The following is a 24,263-nucleotide window of genomic DNA, read 5'->3' on the forward strand; positions in this document are numbered from 1 at the left end:
TAGAAATGGAAATGAATTCTCCCTGCCACACAACACAGCATTTTAACTATGTTCAGGAGAAATGGGCAAGTAAGCAAGCTATTATTTTTACTCTAAAGGTTAAAAAAGAACAAACAAGCCCAAAACTCTTTGTTAGAAGGCAAGGAAATTCAGAGTATAGCTTTTTGAAACCCTAGAAAGAGGAGGGCTGGGGGGGCACCCTGTAGTGTTCTCTCATACATGTAAAGCATATCAGTGGAAAAGCTGACACGTGGTCATTGGTTTAACACATGTGTTCTCATGGTAAGGAACCAAGGTGGGCTGGTAAAACCAAAGGAGAGGTAACCACTGAAGATATGTCAAGAGCATGAACAAGGAGGCATCGCATCAGTGCAACTGACTTACCAACATCAGGATCCACGGCTTGAACTCTGGTCAAGAGAGCCTTGGTGGCCGTGTTCTCATAGACACAGGCATTGTAGTGCTCGGAAGAAAACACAGGGGGGTTATCGTTCACGTCCTCCAGGATCAGGTGGATGTCGGATTGGCAGAACCTGCCACCACCGTCAGTGGCCCTGGCAATCAGGTTGTACACGGGGACCCTTTCCCGGTCCAAAAGAGCCAATGTTTTTAATTCACCTGTGAAAATAAAAGGCCTCACATTTCAAAAACCACTTTTCTTTGAAGAGCAGAGAATCATGTATATAAAGAATCCCCAATATGGGAAGGACCAATGACATTTGGCTCAAGTGCTTCCTACTTTGAAAAACAGAGCAAATCCAATTTTAAGCATCAGGGAAAAACCTATGGAATTTCTGGATACAACAACAAATCAACTGCATGGCCTTCAAATTAATTAATCCCACTGCGAAACTCCTGGTATCAGGATTTCCCTCCTTTGGCTACCTGGAGAGCTCCGTAGCTCTTTAAACCTCTCAAGACCTGCTCTGGACATCAGCTATGTGTGTCTCTGGATTTCTGCTATATCTCCAGAAAAAGCATAGAGAATTGACAACAGTATCCTTAGTTCTCTGGTAGTCAGTCATGTCAATAATCCACAGACCCAGAAAGAGCAGTCTTCTCTGCTTCCAACATTGTTTCACCCCATCTTTTAGAGGAAAACAATCAAAACAGAGGCTGGCTTTAGCAAAAAGAGGTCTGGAAGGAATCCTATTGTGCCAATGTAAACCCGACTTGCTGGACTGTGGAAGGGCCTCTGGTTGCTTGGGGAGGGTCCCAGTGGGGGAATATTTGAGGGGTTTGGATCAACAGGAATTTAGCAAGGTCAGGAGCTAAGATATATCTTTATTTTAACCACTGGAACAGTGCTAGGTATCAGCCGCTGTGGAGAGTTAGTTGTTTAAATTTCAATAGACAATGGCAACAAGCACAGTGACAGACCTGAATAAATGCTATTTGCTGAAAAGCATGACTCATGAAATACTATTATTCTTAAATAAAATTAGTAGACATTATTCAGACCAAGCCATCTATACTTATAAAGCCTTTCCTTCTATGGCTTCCTTGCTGTAAGCCAGTTCTCAAACACAGCTTGGACTATTTCCTTCTCCTTCTCAGAAACTTCCAGTGGTTTTTCAGTTCGGCATTCAAGACCTTCCATGATCAGCCTAAAGTTCCTTCTCCCACCGCTTTTCTCGTAGGCCATCCTTCTCACCAGTGACAGTGTTGTACATGCCCTTCCTCGAATGTGCCATGCTCTCTGCTCATGTTGACCCCAGGGCCTGAAGTGTCCTGCTTCAGCTACTAGAATCTTGCCTCGGTTCAATTACCGGCTCTTCCCCTTCATCAGAATATTAGCTACTTTTTCCTCTGTGCTCAGATATTACTCTCCTGATATCCTTCCTGGGCACTTATTTCATTCTGCCTTTTATTATTATTTAAAAAAAAATTTCCCCCCTACTGGGTTCAATATCCCTCAGGCATGACTTGTTTTACTCCTCTTGCAGCCCACCGCTAATATCCCATAAAGTTCTTTTATGTCTACTAGTTACTCAATGAATGTTAGCTACTGAATAAGTAATTGCTAGACCTATATTGCCAAGTCGTATATTTCTACGGAGCCAAGTGCTTCCTAGTAGGATGCAGCTGACACGGGAGAGGGGCAGGGAGGAGCCATTATCTTTGGAGACTCAATAGTTAGTCATTATTCATTAGGACCAACACAACACGGAAATATGCAAATTATTCAATCTTTACACTTCATTTACAAATTGCCATTGGATGAACCATCCGGTACACAACACTGAAATAATTCACCTCCATAAAAATGTCTTTTCTGTTAGCTCTGGCCTTCAATGTGGGCATCTGCCTTTAGCATACATAACCTTTGACCTTATAAATTTTGCCTGAATATATAAACTAATCTCAGGGCTCATAGCTTTGGAGAAACTAGGTGGGAATATTTAATAAAAACCAGAAAAGTGTGTTAATAAGCTTCAGGAAGGGACCCAAAAGGGACTTCAAGAGAGAAAAAAACTCTCCTTACTATGCATTGCTCTCTGGTTTGCAACTTGCATTTGTGATGTAACTCTATATTCTTTATAGGGCAGGTGCCTTAACTCACAGATATGAAAAACAGAAGAACCAAATAGACACATCTGGTTACTTGATGCTAATGAATGTAGGTAAAGTCAGGGCACATCTTGTAGGCCAAAGAAAGTTTGTGCGCTCCAGGGCATCCATCATCAGACACCATGTGCAGCTAGTGTTTTTTAGAGTCCTAGATAGCAGGGCATCATATCGATGATCTCGTACGCTAAGTACCCACGAGTGACGAGGCCATATGAGAGTTTAACTTCTCTCATGGATTAACAATGGCATTTACCCAAAAAAATAAATTTCACCTTACCACTTTCTGGATCTAGAAAAAATTCATTGTTTCCAGATCCGTACAGTGAGTATCGTATATCTCCATTGGATCCAATATCTGCATCCTTGGCACGGACTTTCAGGATGATTTTATTTGATGGAATATCTTCAGGAAATAATGCTGTGTATGCAACCTGGCAAAGGTAAAGAAAGGTAACTGAATCATTGGTATTTGTGAGGCAATTGCCACATTTTGCATTACAAATGATTTCTTTAAAAATGCATTAATACTGGGGCGCCTGGGTGGCTCAGTTGGTTACACATCCGACTTCGGTTTAGGTCATGATCTCACAGTTTGTGAGTTCAAGTCCTGCATCGGGCTCTGTGCTGACAGCTCAGAGCCTGGAGCCTGCTTTGGATTCTGTGTCTCCCTCTCTCTCTGCTCCTCCCCTGTTCACACTCTGTCTCTCTCTCTCTCAAAAATAAATAAGCATTTAAAAAAATTTAAAAAATGCATTAATACAATTTGGGGCCCCTGAGTGGCTCAGTCAGTTAAGCATCTGACACTTGATTTTAGTTCAGGTCATGATCTAACAGTGGTGAGACTGAACCCACTGACCCATGTCAGGGTCTGTGCTGGGCATGGAGCCTGCTTAAGATTCTCTCTCTCCTCCTTTTGCCCCTCCCCAGCTCTCTCTCTCTCTTAAAACAAAACAAAACAAAACAAAACAAAACAAAACAAAACAAAATAAAACAAAACAAAAACCTGATGATTTTCTTTCTGTGTTTTTTTTGGGTCGGGCAAAATTAGGTACCTGAAGTTGCTACCTATGCCTTTTTTTGTTTATAATGTTTCATCCTAAACTCTACCATCTACCCTCTTGCATCCAATCAGAGCTCACTAATTAAGGAGACAAGAGCAGAAAGTAGCCTGGCCTTCAGGAGAACAATGAAATGGGCTTTGATTTAATTTTTGAGAAACAGAGTAAAAAGCAGCAATATATCTGATATACCCACAGATCTTACCTGATCACACACTGGGCTATTGTCATTCACATCACTGACAGTCACTTCTACCATGGCCTGTGTGACAAAAAGCCCGTCGGTAGCAGTGATATTGAGGAAGTAAATGTCTTGTTCTTCTCTATCTAAAGGTCTTTTCACATAGACCTTCCACTCACTCTGCACCAGGCCCAGAGCAAACCTTCCTCGGGGGTTCCCTCCTGTAGAGAAAAAAGTGTTTTTTGAAGATGTGCAATGAAGAGCTTTGATCTACACCTCCAGTGAGAGGCCCGTGTGGGGTCATCCAGCTGCCCCTCCAACTGTATCGTTTACAAAACTGGAAAAAAATTGACAGTTACTTCCTTTTGATGCTCCTGCAACAAAAGCAGATATTTATATGCTCGGCTTGTGGGGAATGTAAAACAGTAACTTTCCAAGAGAATAAAATGCACTTAGAGAAACTGGGGATGATCTCTTGTTTAGTCCCCCTGAAGGATAATCAAATTCAAACTGTGAACAATGAATCCTCTTCTCAGGATGATACAATTGTCTTCCCATTTGGTCTCGAGAGAGGATGTAGTACACTATAGCTCTTGTTACCAAGACAATTTCATTAGCTGTTGATTATGCAATCAAGGAGAGGCAGTCAGTTCTATTAAGGAATCTTTTAATGAAGGCTTCATCATACAGCTGCGCTCATCTTACAAGGACCGGAGTTTGGGGAAGAAAAGTTGGCGTGACAGAGGAAGACCCATTAGTATTAAGTAGCCCTAAGAGGGGTCATTTCAGGAGCAGTTCAAAGATAAGCACTGCAATTAGGTCGAATTTATCAGAGTGAAGCTGGGGATAGCGGAAGGAAAGGAGAAGAGATGAGGGGGAACAGTTTTTATGAGGCCGAAGCATCGACAGTGGCCCGGCAATATTGCTTTCCCACATCATTAAATTACACGGAGACAAAAGCATCTTGGAGGAGACAGGAAGAGGAGGAGAGAAGAAAACTGCCTTGACCTTCTAGTCCTGACGAGGGAAACACTGTCACTTTCAAACATGGAGGAAGACTGGACAAGACAACTGGCAAGAAGCCCGGAATCCGGTTAGATCATCACCGTTTTGTTGGTTCGGGCATTCTATAAGTATCTGTTGCTCACTCTGGGCCAGGCACTGTTCCGGGCAGTGGGGCCACAGCCGCAGACAAAACTGGCAGAAACCCCTGCCCCCACAGGGGAGCTCAGGTCCCAGTGGGGAAGACCGACGGTACACCCATCTCCTTATTTAAGGAGAGCATACTGCGTACTGGCTGCTGGTCTGTTGAAAAAGTGAATCTTTAAAAGAGTGGAGGGCAAAGACTGTGGTCCTGCCAGAGGGACTGAGGGGGAAGTAGGGGAATGTTAGTGCCGGACACGCACTTTCAAGGTATGGGGAGGGGTCAGTCCGGGGGCCTCGGCGGTGGGGGACAAGCCTGGGATAAATGGACCATATTGGGAACAGAAGGCACAGAAATTGTGAGGGCCACACATTCCCCAAGGACAGTGGTTTTCTGTCGGGAGTGGCTGTGTACCACGCCCACACCAGGACATTTGTCAGTGTCGAGAGATATTTTTGAATGTCACGTTGAGGGTGGTGGTGGTGCTGCTGCAATCTCCTGGGTGGAGGCCAGAGATGCTGCCTGTCATCCTACAATGCACAGCAGGGCCACCTACAGCCGAGACGAGACTTCTCCAGCCCCAAATGTCAGTTGCGTTGAGGTGGAGAAACCTGTTTCTGCTGAGGCTCAGGGTCCTCCCTGGGATATCACTTTCCTCTGCCACTGGCTACGATTCAATTATGCTTCCGTTGAATATTATTTTAGCATGCACAAATTTCACCTCTCCATTAAATGCTTTCAGTGCGGGCCCACATCTTTTGTTAAATAAAATGATTAATGGTCCTTTGTTAATCTGCGGCAGCGCAGCCAAGTTGTGTTACATCAAGAGCAAAAGTTAAACCTAATTAAAATCAGTTGGTGGTTGGCACTGCTAATCGTAACAGTAGCTTTAAGCTACTCTGTTCTCATTACTTCGGTAAAGTTGATGGGATGGTCCCTTTAAATCATCCACTGACAATCCAGAGACAAAGTATAAATAATTAAAGCTGAAAATTGAGCAATTCTTCCCAATAGAAAAGTAGCCCTCAGAATGCCTAAGAAGCTTTTTGTCTGCAACTGAATGCAAATAAACCTAAGTGATGCTTTACTCAACTTTTCTTTCCTTACCACTATCGCTCATGTCTTTTCAGCAGAAATGTACATTTTAATGAAAAAAAAAAAAAGGAAGGTATCAGATAAAGCACGAATGCATAAATAGTTTAAACAGAAAACACCATCAAGAAAACAGCTCTATAAAGAAAAAGGAGAGGAGTGATGGAGAAGAGTGGCAATCCCAGGCATTGACACATATGCTCTCCTGTGGATCTTATTCTGCAGTGATTAATTAACTTTCCCAGTAACGTACTTAAGCAGATTCTGTGTCCTGAGGGCATTCTAATTAATTCATTTTTCACTTTGAATAATGTAGTTTTTCTAAAGGGAAGCCACCTGACTGCAAGTATTGATGGATTCTTTAACATCTTTTGGCACTTTGCTTATGTTCTGCCTTTGAATGTCACAACATCAAAATATTAGCTTTAAAACCCTTACATAGTTTTTAGGAAGACACTTCTTATACCACCAACCTTCCCATTTTCAGTCTAAAGCCAGTCACCCCCCCATAAAGCTACCCCTGATCAGTGACACCGACATGAAATCCTCTGCCCCTCAGAGCAATGGTGACATTTTTTGTCCACTCTGGGTGACCTCATTTGTCTACCTTGGCGTTTCCACCGACCTGCTGCTTACTATTTGGAAAGACAAAACAGAGATCTGAGAAAATGGAGTTCTCTGGAGAAACACTCTTTGATTTACGGAATCACGACTTAAGATTTTTAGCAAAAGGTCAAACCGTGCCCTTTAATTTGTATAGGTGGGTACGTGTGCGTGCGTAGGAGTTTTCACTACCAGGAGGAACTTGTAAATGAAGCTTACTGGACCAATTTGACAATAAATTTCATATTAAAAAAAATAAATGAAGCTTACTGGGATTTATTTTCCTTACCAATACAAAAAGTAGGAATTTAGTTAAAATACATTTCCCGTCTCCCCAAAAAAGCTGTAATTTTCATTTTTTAACTGAGATAGTTGGCTGGACTCCTTTTTAAATGATAAAAGGGGATGCAAAGACTGGATACCAATCTGGGTAATCCGTCATAGGCCAACCAATGAACTCCAAGCTAGGGCTGAGTCAGCAACAACCAAAAACTGAAAAACAGTCTACTTGGAGATCTTTCACTCAGCCCCAGAAAGGTTTTATTACTCTCAACCCCCTCGTCATCTTCCTTCTTCTCTCCTACTCTTATCCTCTGCCTCTTCCTACCTTTCTTTAGAAAGCAGAGCACCCAGTGAAAGCCAAGGTGGCTGACTTACCTGTAATATGGTAGCTCACTTGGCGATTAATGTCGGAAGTGTCTCTGTCCCATGTGCTGAGCACGGCTACCACCTCTCCAGGAGGGTCGCTCTCCTTCACATTCCCTCGGTACACCTCGTGGGCAAAGACTGGTGCGTTGTCATTTATATCCGTCACCCTGACAGAGACCAAAGCCGTGGATGAAAGAGAGAAGGCCTCTCCCAGGTCGGAGGCCACCACAGAGAAGGTGAAGGCGGGATCTGTCTCGTGATCCAGGTCCTTCAAGGTACTGATCCAGCCTGTGTTGCTGTCAATATTGAAGGCTTCCATTACCTTTTCAGGCTGGGAATCCGAGTGCAGGGAGTAAGTGACCTGCCCATTGGCTCCCCAATCCATGTCGATGGCTCTCACCTGTGTGAGTTTGGTGCCGACAGGCATCCCTTCCATTATGATCGTCTCGTAGCTGGAAGTTTCAAAGACTGGTTTGTTGTCATTCAAATCCAGCACCTTGATATCTACATCTACAGTAAACACAATGTCTACCTTGTCCAGGGGTATGGTGGCTGCTACCTTAAAGTGGAACGCTGGGCTGACTTCATGATCAAGGCGTTTGTCAAGCTTGATTGTGCCTGTTTCCTGCTCTATGACAAAGACACCCCCTTTGTTATTTTCTGGCCGTTCCCCATTAACTGTGCTGAATCTGACACTGTGACTGGGCAAAATTCGCAGCGTGTCCACCGTGCTCCCAATGGCTGTATCTTCTGAAACAGTAAAAGAATATTGAGACTGGGTGAATGAAGGCAAGAATGTTTCAGGGGGCAGGACGTGGATATAGACAGGAATGAGGGAGTGCTTTACTGGAATGCCCCCATCTACTGCTTTGACAAAGAATGACAGCACTGTGTTTTTCAGCTGGTTAAAATTGCCCTTAGTGACCATCCAGCCATTGTCAGGATCGATTTCTAGGAGGTCAGCCACCGACACTGAGGCCTCACTATATAGAGAGTAGGTAATCCGTGAATTAGCGCCGTCATCTGGATCCATGGCTTGAACCTGCGTGACCAAATGGCCCCTTCCAACGTCTGCCCTGACGCTGGCTCTGTACTCCACTGTCATGAACTGGGGAGCGTTGTCATTTTCATCCACAACAATCACTCTCACAGTGCAAAAAGTCGTTCTCCCTCCACCATCAAGGGCCCTCAAAAAAATACTAATGTCTCCTTCCAGAGGGTTCTCCCGGTCAAGCCTTTCTGTTGTGATGACTTGTCCATTGCTGTCTATGAGGAATCGATCCTTAGCAAAGTCATTGATGATGGCATAAGTGATCTGTCCATATGTCCCTGGATCCCCATCTGTAGCCCGAACATGAATTACCTTTGTCCCAGCGGCTGCGTTCTCTCTCACTTCAGCTACGTAGGTGCTTTGGGAAAAGGCAGGGCTGTACAGGTTAGCCCCAAGTACCCTGATATGCACCTGTGCAGTGCTAGTGAACAACCCATCAGACACTGACACGTTGAGACTGTACAGAGGCTCCATTCTCTGTTTCCGGTGGTTGGACAGTGTGATGACGCCACTCTTGCCATCCATCAGAAAGCTCGTCCGGTCATTCCCAGATAAAATGCTATACTCCAAGCGGTCAAAATCAGAGCTGTCTGCATCAGAGGCTTGAACACAGGTTACAAAATGGCCCCGGGGGGCTAATTCACTCACATATGATTCATAAATGAGCTGATTAAAAACGGGAGGGTTGTCATTTATGTCTGAGATATAGATATGAACCAGGACCTCACTGCTCAGTGATGGGAAGCCATTATCTGTTGCTCTGACTTTCAAAGTGCAGTGTTGCACTAACTCGTGGTCCAGCATCCGTGCTGTCAGGATTAAGCCACTTGCGCTGTCTATGTGAAAATAATCTGTGCTGTTGTAAGTGTCCTGGACAATCTGATAATGTACCAATTTATTATTTTCCGAGTCTGCATCAGTAGAGACAACTTGCAAAACAGGTGTTCCAATGAGAGATGCTTCTGATAATGTTGTGTTATATGTGGGGTGATCGAAAATAGGGGGGTTGTCATTTACATCATTAACCAGCAAGTCAACGGTGACTTCAGCCCTGGCACCAGTAAGGGCATCACTGGCTCTTACCGTCAACCTGTAAACAGATGTAATTTCATAATCCAAAGGACTAACAACTTTCAGGACCCCGGTGTCAAAGTCAATGTTAAACTGTTTGTAAAGATCCCCATCAATAATGATATATATTATGCCTTGGCCTTCTGGACTGGTGGCATTGATGCTTAGAATGGGGGTATCCATTCTGATGTCTTCGTTGATCGATGCTGTATAAAAGGGCTTATCAAACACAGGCATTGCTTTGTTGACGATTGTGATGGGAAGTTCCACAGATGTGGATAAAGAGGGTTTTCCACCATCTTTGGCTAGGATGGTGACTCCATACTCAATGTTAGACAAGTCAGAGTTGAATGCTTCTTTTAAAATAACATTCCCTGGATTAGGGTTGATCTCAAAGTGGCCATAGTCATCCTGTAGGACATAGGTCACTTCTCCATTTGCACCTTTATCTTTGTCAATGGCTGTCACCTGGTAAATCAGAGTCCCAGGCTCAGCATCAACTTGCACAGCAGCATAGTAAGGGAGACCCACAAAGACTGGGGAATTATCATTTATGTCTTCAATGTTAACCCTCACCACCACTCTAGCCACACGCAGATGGTCTAGCTCGCGGCTGGCTTCCACCACCAGCTCATATAACTCTTGTTCTTCACGGTCAAAGGGGACTCCGGTGGTCTGAATGACCCCTGAGGTAGATTTTATCTTGAACTTATTTCCTGGGTTTAGGATGCTATATTTTAAGGGCTCATTAAGGCGATTTCCAATGGCATTGACAATAGCAACTTTGGTTATGTTAGTGTTGTTCTCTGAGATCGAGGTCGAGTAAAAGCTTTGTGTAAAGTGGAGGCCACTATCCATGGCTTCTTTAACCAAGATGGTGACCACGGCCGTACTGTAGAACTTTCCATCAGATACTTTAACTATCAACATGTAGTGATCTTTGGAGAGGTTGTTGTTTTTTATGGTGAGTACTCCACTGTTGGAGTCAATTAGAAAATGATCCAAGCTGCCTTCCATTAGGCTATATGTCAGTTCAGGGGGCACCTCGGAGTCAGGATCTGTGGCACTAACTTTCAGAACCTCTACTCCAACATAGGTGGGCAGAAGTAAGATGGTCTCAAACACAGCCTGAGTAAAAATAGGCGGGTTATCGTTCACATCTGTCACCTCTATGTTGACTTCAACAGGACTCTCTGCAGTCAGCTGGGGGCTGCCACTGTCTCTCACATGCACATGAAAATGGAAATGGGCAATAGTTTCATGGTCCAGGTTGGCAATTGTTCTGATTGCACCTGTACTGGAATCCACTGTGAAGAACTTCTTGGCCGTGGACTCCACAATTTGATATACCAGCAGAGCATTCCGGTTGCTGTCAGCATCAGTGGCTCGAATCACCAGTGGGCTGTTATCCAAGCTCCTGACGATGCTATTGACTGGGGCAGCCTCACTTAGGCTGCCTGAATATTGAGAAAAGAGAAACACTGGGGCATTATCATTTTCATCAACAATCTGAATATTGACTGTGGCATTGGAAGCCATTCCTGCCATGTTAGTGGCCTGAATGATGAGCTGATAAGAGGAAGTACGCTCGTAATCCAGTGCCTTCCGGGTGGTGATGACTCCAGAATACGGATTTATGGTAAAGATCCCATCGATGTTTCCATCTTTGACTTCATAAATGAGGGTAGACTGACTGATGGCAGAGATTAAAATGACTGACGTTCCAATATCAACGTTTTCATTTACTTCTGCTTGGTAGTCTTTGTGAGTGAACTTGGGGTGAGAATTATCAGACATGGTAACGGAAATGCGCACAATTGCAGTGGCAGACATTGGTGGGGAACCCTGATCCGTGACTTTGACCGACAGTACAAACTGACCCGTCGTTGTCATGTCTGGTTCTTTGGAAACGGTGATGATGCCCAGGACTGGTTCAATCTTAAATGTGTTCCCAGTGTTCCCTGCAATATAGAAATCAATGGGGGAAATGGGTTACACGTCATGTTTTGAAGATTAGTTCTTCATCTACAGTCTACTGTAACATGGCAAGGGGAAAGCAATTATTTCTATCCATTCCATCTCATTCTGAGATAGAATGAAAGACTTTGCTTTTAGGGGAATTCAAAAGCGACTGAAATAAGTTTTTCAGTAAAATTGTAAATTTCGGGTTGGTATCTTCTTAATCCAGGTTAACAACAACAACACAATACTGTGTACAATGCCACTGTGAGAAAGGCATTTTTACCTAAACCAGTGCCATATTCTGTGTACTATGTAATGAGAAAGATAGTTGTGAGAGTTGTTTCAGAACAGTATACCACAGGCATTTGATTGCAGATTATCCCAAAGATAGGCTTTGCTACATGGAACTGGCATTGTTTCACCCCATCAAAACCGACTTCACTCCAAACACTGCTTTGGTGAGGGGGGGGGGGTCTTTTGTTCAGGCCTGAAGAATTCCTCCTAAGTCCCTGTTTGCTTTGTAAGTTGGGAGGACTTTTTTCTGACTACCCTTCTGTCCTTCACTCCCACACACCCCAAAAGACACACATGCACACACAGACTTAAAACTAGACATAAATTTTAAGGCAGTCCCTCCAATCTGTAACCATCCTAAGTACTGGAGAGGCTTCCAGAGGAGTAGCAAACTGCTGATCACCTGCACCAGCATTAAAACCGAAAACCTGAGGCATCACCCATCTGAAACTGAGAAACTGGTACCCCACTTTGATGTGTCTGGAGTGGGAAGGCTGCGACCCACGACACTCCAGAAGTTGAGAGCCCTGCCTCTGAAACATTGAGTGGTGTGAAATCTGAGGTTGCCGAGGATGAGGATAAGAGAGGAGTAAAGAATGGGGAATGCAAGACTGAAGGATGTCAAGAGGCTGGCTGAAAAGCAGTGGACAGTGTGAAGCAGAATCCTTCAGGGGCGCCTGGGTGGTTCAGTCGGTTGAATGTCCGGCTTTGGCTCAGGTCATGATCTCACGGTTCGTGAGCCTGAGCCCTGTGTTGGGTTCTCTGTTGTCAGTGCAGAGCACGCTTTGGATCCTGTCTCCCTCTCTTTCTGCCCCTCACCCGCGTGTGCTCTCTCTCTCACAAATAAATAAACATTAAAAAAAAATTAATAAAAAAAGAATCTTTCACCAAGTTGCTTTTTGTTTCTCTCATCAGGCTTTCTGATACTTCTCAAAGAACACATAGGCGTGCGTGTCTAGATTCTTTAAGAACAAAGTTAAAAATCGTGGTTATTCAGTTATACCTGGATTTTTCTTTCTGTTTGAAGTACTGAAGGATGGCAGGCATAGAGACAGCTTCAATGTCATTATGATTAAGACAGACTCCTGCACTGGGAGGCACTTACATGTGTCTCCTGAAATATGCAGCAAATACAGTGGTATACATACTTCTTACTACATACTTATTCAATCAACTTCTCTGTGTCTGAGAATAAAACAGTAATGTTCATAAAAAAAAACTGCTTATTTTTAAAGAAGAAATTTAATAAAGAGGTAAAGGATTTGATGCCAGCCCCCCAAATGTGAGTATTGACAATGTCATCTTTGGTGTCAGCATGATTTTTTTCCTTGTCACCTCTACATGAGCACTTTGTGAGGACGGCATGAAGTTCAAGGATCTCATGAGCAGGCTTGCAAACGTTCAGTAAATAGTGGCATTGAGCGTGAGTCCAACACTTGATTCATAGACCCTCGCAGGGAGGCGGGAATCATTTTGCTTCAGCATCTTAGAGGAGGAAGATGTAGAGGTTGTAGAGATAATGGTCACCAACACTCAGCCCCAAATGACGAATGCAACAGAGCCAAATGTCTCTGTGCTCCTTGATTGTGGACTCCCTCTGTGGAGTCTCCAGCTAAGTCCTCCCTTGCTGTAGGCCCAGCACATTCCTTCATGCCCAGAAAGATATATGGCAGGGATGATGGGGAGCTAGCTTCTGGTCTCGAGTAGAACTTCACAGCCCTGCTGTCCCAGGGCTACTGACCTGCCTGTCACATCTGCCTGGATGCTGTGCTCATTGATCATGTCCAAAATGGGCTCTCGGTCTCTTACCCTCTTTAACATACTGCCTGCCCATTTTCTTAGAATCCACTTCCTGCTTATTCTCTCCTGGTATCCTCGAATCCTTGGAAACTAACCTCTGCTTGTTTTCTTGGAATCTATAGTTAGTTTCTTGTAGACTTCTGGCAAGTGAGCAAAAGCTGAACTTATCTTACTTACATTATTTATCTGGCATATAGCACAGTCATGGCACAAAGAAGGTGTTCAATAAATATGTATTAAATGATTGGATGGACAGGTAGAGCTACAAAAGATTTTTAATTCTCTATCTGTATGCGTCTTGGGATCCAATATGCCCCTGTCACAACTCAATTCTTAGTCTTTGTCTCTCCTGTTTCGAAGCCCACCCATGAGCCACTGTTGCACCAAATAGAAACGTGAGCTAAATTAGAAGTTCTGCGCTCGGGGCGCCTGGGTGGCTCAGTCGGTTGAGCGTCCGACTTCAGCTCAGGTCACGATCTCACAGTTCGTGAGTTCGAGCCCCGCGTCAGGCTCTGGGCTGATGGCTCAGAGCCTGGAGCCTACTTCTGATTCTGTGTCTCCCTCTCTCTCTGCCCCTCCCCCATTCATGCTCTGTCTCTCTCTGTCTCAAAAATAAATAAATATTAAAAAAAAAATTAAAAGAAGTTCTGCGCTCAAAGTCCACCTCAGTCCTTTGGGTCAAAATAAAAGCTTCAGTAGTTATTTTAGAAGCCAGACAGGGGATAGGAAGTTTATGGCCCACCAGTAACCAGAGTAAAATCTTGCTCATCTAAGGTCTCTAAGAGAACTTAAGGAAAATGTCCTCTTCCCATAACCACTTTGTCGTTTGCTTCAAAATGTTGGAAGCATCTGGGTTTTCCCTCTTTCCAAGCATGATCTGGGAAGGGACTGGCTTGGTCGGGAGCAGTCAGGGGCTAGTGAGGTCTGTCTGTCCATGAAGGAGCCCCATCACCACTTGTGACTTAACTGTGCACACACTGAAATCCTCATCAGCTTCTTACACATACAATCGGGGGTCATTGTTTGAGATTCCATTTTTTTGAGATACCAATCATTCCTATGGGTTTTTGGAAAATTCAACTTTTCTCTATAAAAGATGTTTTAAGGAAATAACTTCTCTATTTTTAACCTACTGTTATAGGAATGATGGAATCCCTTGTCTATGCACAGCACCAGGCTGTAGCGTGTGGCTGATGAAAGATAAGGAAAGCAGTCTTGTCAGCCGGATGGGAAATGACTCTTGGTTTAGAAATTATCTGCCTCTCTAAGACAGTATAAGTAGTAGCCTTAATGACAAATACAAAAAGCAAGTAGACACCATAGACGACACTTAGAAAATGTTAAGTAAAAAAAACAGAAGTAGGACTCCATACCTAAATGATCACAATGATATGAAACGATGCATATGCATGGATGAATACCGGGGAAAGGAAGCTATATATAAGATTAGGAAAAAAAAAAAAAACCGTAGAAAGACTCTAAAGAGTTGTTGGATCAGGCGACACTTTCTGTGACGTTATTTAAATATTTGTGTCTTTAAAAAGAAGTTGCCCTATATTATTTGTGGAACTAGAAGAACAAAGATTATATAATCAAATAATTAAACGTTCTTGGGGTAAACAACAGATGCAACATAGCATCTAAAAGAAAAGTGCTGGTCAGGCTTTACGTTAGCAGAAAATTCCATAAAAATCTAGAAAAACTATTGGTGAAGTTGCTTGGGGCACCTGGAGTTGTGAACCAGTGTATTTTATTTCTTCATTTTATTATTTTTTTTGTATAGAGCTTAGCTTAGATTCCTATAAAATGTGGGTGCCTAATACAGGAAACCGTTTTAGATTAGCATTGGATGCAGTGGCTTTTTTAAAAAAAGAAGACTGTTGGCTTTTCTTTTTCTAATATTTTTTAGCCCCAAACTGTCGTCCTAGCATTCATATTTTAATTCAACCACTCACAAAAATGCTCCACATTTAAATCACGGGAAAGAAGCTTTTCCAGTGCTGGCATAAAAAGAGACAGCATTTGGCTTTTATGCACAACAGACATAATGTTGTAGAACATTTTGGAAATATGTGGCTTGAATATTCAAAGAACGACAGAAGAGGGGAAAGGAAAATAGAACAGGTAGGAGATATTTGTAATTTTTAGGCTCATAGTCCTATCCCTTGCTTGGATTCTCCTCTCCTCTGTCAGAAGTGTTTTCTTCCTTTCTCTGTCTTCAAACCATCAGTGAACTATGGTCTTGCCTTATAGATGGTCAAATTGACTTTAAAAATCTCAAATTTAAGGGGCGCCTAGGTAGCTGAACCGGTTAAGCATCCAACTCTTGATTTCAGCTCAGGTCATGATTTCACAGTTCGTGAGATCAAGCCCCGTGTTGGGTTCTGCATTGACAGAGCGAAGCCTGCTTGGGATTCTCACTCTCTCTGCACCCCTGCTCCCTCGCATGCGCTCTCTCTCTCTCAAAATAAATAAATAAATAAACTTTAAAAAACGTTAAAAATCTCAAATTTCACAAAATTTGAGCCTGTATTTATTTATCTGTCCACTTAAGTAGACATTTCAGTGCCTACGACCTACTGCGCTACTCTGATTCCCCTCGGGTGAAGTTAATTTTTGCAAACAGTGGGGGTGTAGGTATTTTTGAAGCCCACCGCTTGCCCACTGACAAGTAAACAAAGACTTGGGGGATCCAATTCATAGGACAGCCTGGCAGCCCTCAAAAGGTGGAAGGCTTTGGTTATTTTAGTCCAAGGCCATGGCTTGTCGACCCATCAGTGAAAGTCACTGAGTTCACCACCCATTTCTTCTCTCCCTTTCATTCCAGAAAAATCCGAGAATAACACAATAAGAGGGAACTCTCTCCTCACTGTCAGTGATGGAAAACATATTACAGGAATGCCAAGAACTCTATACAGCATCATCACGCGAATCGGGCAGTTGCTTGGCCAAGAAATTCTTTGGGAGACATTCCAGTGGTAACGATGTGAATTTCACATGGTGATCAACACTACGGAGGGGCAAATGCCATGCATTATGTTACAATCTGTGCAACAGCTCTCACCTGCTTCTATGGTATATATGAGTTCTGCATTTTCCCCTTTGTCTTTGTCCAGAGCCGTCACCTGCAGAACAGCTGATCCCAGAGCAGCCGATTCAAATACAGATGCTTCATACAGTGGGTTGGTAAAATAAGGACTGTGATCATTAGCATCTTCCACATTCACAATGACTCGGGCCAAGTTTCTTCGATAAGGAAACTCCTGATCTCTGACCTTCAGGCAAAATACAAGAAGCAGCAGGACTAAAATCTTAAATTGCAAGGAAGTCACATGGCTATATCTGTGGTAAATACCAAAGGAGGTAACTCACACCAAGTGCTTGATGCAATCCCGGGCACACAGTAGGTGCTCAGTAAATGATGGTATATCAAGTGAGGACACTAACCGTGAACAAATTGAGAGTAAGGGCCCCATCCATTTTATCGCTCAGCATTCTGACTGACCTACGGTCCATCCTCAGTCTGTGTGTGTGTGGAGCTGATGCCTGGGCATCACCGACACAGCACTTTTCTCTGCACCACCTCCCACCGCCACTACCCCCTTATTTGTGTATATATAGCTGCTAATGGAATGGCGGACGGGGGCTCTTCTGAGAGGGAAACAAAAAAGTTTAATGAAAGAATTAACAAATGCAAAGCAGGCACTGCCATTTATTCATTCATTCAACAAACATTTATTGTCACCTATTATCTGTCAAGTCCTGGCTTCACTCTCTCCTGACTTCAGCAGCGATTCAGATTTGGTCCTTGCCCTCAAGAAGCTAACAGGATCATAGAAATCAGTAAGCAGGTGTAAGGCCTGGTGGTAAGTGCCAGAATGGGAGTGAGGAGTAAGAAGAAGTTAAGGTGGCATTCAGCTTCTTGGAAGAGGTTAACAAAAGCAAGTACGAGTGGTAAAAGGAGGGCGTGGGCCACCACATATTTCAGGCAAGAGCCAACCAATGCCAAGGCCCAAGACCGAGGGGGAGCCCTGATTCCCAGGAAGATGAACCAAATCCTCCTAAAATGTGAGACCCCCCCCCCTTTTGACTTCACCAAGGAAACTTGCCTGACCGCTTGAAAGTTTCCCCTGCTTTGCCTATGCCAGGAGCTTGCAAATAATCAATTCTTTAGCCCTAACCACATGATTTTGCTATAATTTGCTGTAGCACTAATCACATGTGTGCCTTCCATTTGTTCAATTATAGACTCCATAACTTCAGAGGGATGTGAAGAAATTAGAAAATAGACCGAGGAGAGCCATCAAAGGGAAAGGGCTTTTCAGAAATAGTACCTAGAAGGAACGAGCAAAATGACTTAAAATGGCTTTGCTGGGAGAAAGGCAGCACAAAGGACATGTTTGCTCTAAATAATCAATTACAGAAATGATAAATGATACAGGGTGACCAAACTGAATTTTGAGTTTGTTAAGGAAAGAATGAACAGAAATGACTTGACTAGTGAGAATGGAGTTAGTCGTTGGCGTGAGGTTTCTGCCCCTGAGTGAAACACATGCAGAAGCACCCCAGTGAATGTGCTCAATTTTCCTGCCTGTAGACCGGCCCCCTACACCCAAGGACAGAGCTGAGCTCTGTATATGAAGATTATTGGAATCTAGGTCTGTTCCAGTGGAACATCCAGTGGAATGTGTCTCTTGGATCCTCAGTGCCTAGAGCAGGGCTTGGTACAGAGTAGGTGCTGGAGAAATATCTGTTGAATGAATGAGGGTGGATCTGATGGTCTCTATGAGTCCCTCTTCTTCCGCCCCTGGTGTCACAGCTGGAAACCACAGCCAAGGGCATGGCATTCCAGCTTCCTCTTGCCCAAGAGGGTTTCCAGACTTGGGAAGGAAGAGTAGCACTCAGTGGAACATCACCTTCAGCTGCTAGGACACTGGTAGCGTCTTAGTGTGTTTGAAAGCCAGTCAGTACACAAAATTTAGTCTGTGTCTTCCTACTGGTCTTAAGGAACTCAGGGGGTCTGTTAGGCAGTAGCTGTGCAATGCAATGGCCCACAGGCACTTGGGTGGTCAAAGGGACAGATTTTAGGCCATAAGCTAATCAAGGACGTTTCTCTTCATCTCTACTTCCCACTTATGTGAACTCGAGCAACTCCACTTTAAAATTAAAGCAACTTCCATCCACATAATTCGGAGGCCCCATGAACCCCACCTCAGACCTAACTAACACTCTCTGCAGGCTTCGGAGTGTTTTGAGATCTCTCTTGGGTGCCAGTATTCACTGGTCCAATGCCTGTGCAGTAGGTAATGACTCAGTTCCCTACATGCCTCCCAGGACTGAGCACTGCACAGGGTGAGTAAATGATCACCCTTGGATTAACTTCTCAAGGAACTTCCGTTAAATTTTTCCACAAAAATCTTCTGGATGCAAACCAACATCATAGCCTGGGAGATTTACAGAAACATGGCCTGTTCCTTCCTTCCCAAGTCAGCCTGTCAGCAGCATTTCCTGGGAAGCCACTGTCTGAAGAACTCATCTAATATTTCAGTTTGGCAAAAGTATCGAGTCACTCGGTAACAATAGCCAATTCCTCACTGAAAAAAAAAAAAAAAAGCAAAAAAGGAATGCAGCCTTGCTGTGAAAAGACCAAATGTACTACTACTTACAAAACGTAAGGGCCCTGTACTCCTGAAGACCAAGGGATGTGTCTTGAACGGTCAACGACTCTGTTAGGAGAGCAAATCAGCAGTTTGGTCCTACCATTATGTTGAGGATGTGCTTGTCCTGGGCCTCATGGTCCAGCCTCTCGGCCGTGTAGAGCACACCGGTGCTGGGGTCAATCCGGAATTTTCTCATACTGACAGAGTCGATGCTGCTGTGGACAGTGTAGCTCAGCTTGTGTTTCTCGTCTCTATCGGTGGCTTCAATCTGCAGTATCTCTGTATCTGGAAGCACGTCCTCGGAAATTGTCACATCGTAATTCGGCTGAGAGAATTCTGGGCCATTATCATTATTATCCAGCACTTTGATAAATACCTATAGTTAAAAGAAGACAGGAGTGATGACTAATGCCAATTCACTCATTGCTAATAAAGAGGCCCCCTCCCACCCCCCTCCCTCCGTGTCCTTGGAGCCCAGCTTCCAGCAGCTCTCTCAATATGTAGGAAGATCTCATATGAAAACACTCTGTAATTAGAGGTTGACAATAAACCAGTGGTTCACATTAGCAGGAACATAAACTATGAGCTAATCAATATTCTCACTATTAATTGAACAGCTGAGACAGCCCCCTGGGGGTGATAATTCCACAGGCCTATTTGAGGCACAATGTAAGAGATCACAAGGTGACCTTAGTTTGTTAAGTTCCTGTTGTCTTAAGTTCTGTTATGAGCTCCTCCAGGTGGAGGTGCAGTGGAAGCAGTGACAGGGTGCGGAGAGTAACAAAGAGGCAGAAGAAGGGGAGGCATGGACACAGATGCGGCATCCTCAGAGCAGTCAGAACTCCTCAGCTGCAGGGGCCCCACACAGTGGCTCTCCTTCAGATGGGAGGGGTCTCGCGAAGAACACGGCACGGATGGCAGCTGAAACAGGAATCCCCGGGTTGTTTTCTTTTGTCAGGCATTTCATTATAAAACATTTCAGGCAGACATAAGTAAGAAACAGCAATAAAAGAGCTAGGTCATAGATTAATGAACCCTCACATATTTATAGCTCGGCTTTGACCGTGATCAATTTATGGCTCATCTTGTTTCCTATATATAGTGGTTCACCTCCATCTGCTCCCCATATTAGTGGGAAGCAAATCCCATAATTTCAGTATGTAACTCCAAAAGACAGGGATCCTTAAAATAAACACACACACTACCATCACTGCCCTTAAACAGAGAAAACAAGGATTCCTTAATATTAAATATTCAGGGTGTTTATGCTTCTATAATTTTTTACTGTGTCATGTATGTTTACAAACGTATTTTAAAACATCAGACTATTCAACTAAGGTCCAATCATTGCCTTTGGTTTGTATGCCCTTTAATTATCTTTTTTCTTTAAGTTTATTTATTTATTTATTTATTTAGAGAGAGTGCATACACGGGGGGAGGGGCAAAGAGAGAGGGAGACAGAGAATCCCAAGTAGGCTCTGCACTGAAAGCGTAGAGCTCTATGCGGGGCTTGATCCCACGAACCATAAGATCATGACTTGAGCTGAGATCAAGAATTGATCCACTTAACTGCAGGTGCCCTTAATTATCTTTTAATGTATAGATTCTCCTTCTGTCTCCTTTTATTTCCTTGCAATTTTTATATTGTTTTATATTATATCATTGCTCGTGGTGGTAAATAAACTCCACCATTTTCTCTTTAATTCCCACAGGTTGAATTTTGCTCATTGCTTCCCTTTGGTTTTGTTCTCCATGTGCCTCTGTTCCCTGTATTTCTTATAAACTGATAGTTTGATCTAGGAGATTTGATAAGATTCATGCTCAATTTCCTTTTCCTTCTTTTTTTTTTTTTTTAACATCTGGACATTATATTGTAGTTCTGTCTGCAATACTTAGTTCTCACTCTTGTTAAGTGGCATTGGCAACCCCTGATGATCATTACATAGATGACATTTATTCATCAAAAATACAAAATGGTAAGGTTTTAATTCTATGGTTTATTCCTCATTTATTAGCTAGAATAGTTCTAAAAAGAAACTTCTCTCCAAATATTTCGTTACTCTGAAGGACAATTCAGATAGTGAAGTCATAATGAATACTTAATTCTTTCCCTTTATTTATCATCTCAAAATGATAGTTTGTTCTTCAGCTCTTCCCAAAGTGACCAACGAAGCATTTTTTCTCGAGTGTCAGTACGAGCTCATGAATTTAATCACAGCTGATGTTTCTGTCCATTGCAGTTATTATACTTATTGGTGCACAAATGGCCCTTCCTTGGCCATTGGGAGCCTCTTCAAGTTGGCTCATGAGATCTTTTGACACAATCCTAGTAGTCTTTGATAGCTTCTTTGCTTTCTAATAATTGCAACTGGTGATTTTTTTCCAGGGTCACCTTGTACATTTTCTGACCCAGTCTTGTAATATCTATTTCTCCAAAAAACAATGATATCTTTTTAGTTAGAAGTGGTGCTAGGAATGATCATTGCTGTTGGATTTACTATTGTGTTTAGTTTGCTTCAGTGGACAGAGTCAGCGAGAGTTTTTTGCTGTTGATAATTATTTCATGAGTTCATACTGACACATCCAATTCAAAATTAGGGCATCAAGGTTTTTTACTTAATCTCATTCTTTTTATATCTGTATCCCAGGCTAAGACCCTATGTTGAAATTTCTCATGCTCAAAGACATCATCACAATTACTCAGTTTTATATGAAATACATGCACACAAGTCTCAGAATAACAGTAACAACTTTGGTGCTGTAATTCTATTACAACTATGATCATTCAAAAACAACTTAATATTATTTTTAGTTCCTTTGATTTTGAGATTTATCCCACTAGGATAAATTAGGATATACAGTCAAATTAGTATGTTTAAAGCACAGAAGAGCTCTTCTCTGTGTAGATACGCCAGCAACACATTTAAGTTTATTGGCTTTCATTTACTTTAAAATTTTAAACTTGTCTTAACATTTAATTTTGTTTTTTATATTACATGTAAAAGTACCACTGTCAAATTTACAAAAAAGGTATAGTCAAAGTAGTTTAGTTTCTCTTTCCCCTTCACCCTATTCCCTTCTTCTCCTACAGGTAATGATTTTTTAAAGATTAATGTTACATTTTATCCATCTCTTTTGTTAACATAAACATTATTGTATACAGCCCCCCACCCCCCCACCTCATGCTCTTTAACTTAACATCATATCAATGATTCTCAACTGGGGATAACTTTGTCCCTAAGGGGATATTTGGCAATATCTGGAGATATTTTTCATTGTTACAACTGGGTGTTGGAGTGTTCCTGGAATCTAGTGGGTAGGGGGGCAGGGATGATGCTAAACACCCTACAATGCACAGGACTGTCCCCTGCAACAAAGAACTATCTGAACCAAAATGTCAACAGTGTTGCTGTTGAGAAACTCTGAATCATCATATTCCAAAGACAATCCACAGCAATATAGAGATACTCTTCCAATGGGTAGATGGATCACAGTTAAGTCAACCATTCCTCTATCGACGTTCATGTCAGGTGTTTCCAATTTTCACCCTTAGAAAAAATGCGCCATCAAGAGCCTTGTGTCCAGGTCTTTTTATTTTTTTGCTACCATATATATTTGAGTCCCTAGAATTCTGAGTGCTGGATCAAAGGATAAGTGCTTATATAGTTTTGTTCGTTATTTCCTTATTCCTCTTCCCAAAAGTTTTATTAATTTGCATTCCCATAGCAATATATACGAATGAATGTCTTCCACAGCTTTGCCAACAAAGTATGTACTCTAACTTTTGAATCTTTTGCCAATCTGATAGATAAGAAATAGCATTTCAGTGTACTTTTAATTTGCCTTTCACTTATTATGAGCGAGGATGGGCATCTTTTCATATGCTTAAGAGTCATTTGCGTTTCTTTTTATGTGAAAATTATTTACATCAGCTCATTCCTTATGAGTTAGATGGCCTTTTCCTTCTTTATTTTTGGTAGCATGGTGATATAAATTGCAAATATGATTTCAATTTTGTTATTTAACTTTATTTTGCTATGGTGATTTTTTTCCATGCAAAAGCTTTTATTTTTATTTTTATGAAATTGAAAACATCAGTCTTTTCCCTTATTGTTACCGGATGCTAAGTCATAGTTTAGAATACTTATATTTTTCAGGTTATAGGTGAATACACTCATTTTTTAAAAATAGCATTTACACGTACCCTTTTCTTACATTTACATCTCTACTCCATTTGGAATTTTTCCTATATTATGTGAGAAATGGATTGAATTTCATTTTTTTCTACAGGGCTCTCCATTTACTTCAATGCTTTTTACAAAACTCAAATTCCACTGATTTGAGAGGCCACCTTTATTGTATGCTAAGTTTACATACGCACATGATATATTTCTGAATTTTCTATTTTGTTCAATTGGATTCTTTGTCTTTTCATATGTCAATATAAAAATGTTTTAATTAAAAAGGCTTTATAGTGTGTTTTAATTGCAAAAATTAGCCCCTTTGTTCTTTTCAAGGAGTTTCCAGGCCAGGCTTGTTTGTTGTTCTTCAAAATGAACTTTATAATCAGTTTGTATAACAACTGACAAAAAATTGATAGCCTTTTAGATTGGATTACGGTGAGAGTATAGTTTAACTACATGAGAACTAATTCCTTTCTGATGGAGTCATCCTATACAAGGACATAGTTTCTTTTTCCATTTGTTCAGACCTACCATTTTATTTTTCAGGGAGTTTTAGCTTTCCTCAAATAGATTTTAAAAACTTTTTGGGGCGCCTGGGTGGCTCAGTGGGTTAAGCATCTGACTTGGACTCAGGTCATGATCTCACAGTCTATGAGTGTGAGCCCTGCGTTGGGCTCTGTGCTGACAACATAGAGCCCGGAACCTGCTTCAGATTCTGTGTCTTCCTCTCTCTCTGCCCCTCCCCCACTCACACTCTGTCTCTCTCTCTCTCTCTGGCAAAAATGAATAAAATATTAAACAAAACACACTTTTTAAAGTTTATGCATGTGCTATATCCTAAGTGGGGTCTTCGTTTCCATTTTATCTTTTCCCTTTTATTTTTTTTGCTATTTATGCTATTGATTTGTATGCTGAATTTATAATCTGTTATTTTACTAAAGTTT

At 42.3% G+C, this 24,263-nt stretch overlaps 1 protein-coding gene across 1 annotated transcript in view; it reads right to left on the bottom strand.

Annotated features, from left to right (window-relative positions):
• FAT3 (FAT atypical cadherin 3) overlaps nucleotides 1-24,263 on the bottom strand; it is a 76,004-nt gene that overhangs the window by 33,247 nt on the left and 18,494 nt on the right. Inside the window, exons 4-9 of the mRNA XM_032595063.1 lie at nucleotides 19,236-19,511; nucleotides 16,540-16,750; nucleotides 7,307-11,380; nucleotides 3,835-4,031; nucleotides 2,849-3,002; nucleotides 385-618 (exon numbers count right to left, since the gene is read on the bottom strand). Coding sequence (XP_032450954.1) covers nucleotides 385-618; nucleotides 2,849-3,002; nucleotides 3,835-4,031; nucleotides 7,307-11,380; nucleotides 16,540-16,750; nucleotides 19,236-19,511 — 5,146 coding nt within the window. The remainder of the gene's footprint in view (nucleotides 1-384; nucleotides 619-2,848; nucleotides 3,003-3,834; nucleotides 4,032-7,306; nucleotides 11,381-16,539; nucleotides 16,751-19,235; nucleotides 19,512-24,263) is intronic.

This window comes from Lynx canadensis, chromosome D1, assembly GCF_007474595.2.
Source record: "Lynx canadensis isolate LIC74 chromosome D1, mLynCan4.pri.v2, whole genome shotgun sequence".
Taxonomy (NCBI): domain Eukaryota; kingdom Metazoa; phylum Chordata; class Mammalia; order Carnivora; family Felidae; genus Lynx; species Lynx canadensis.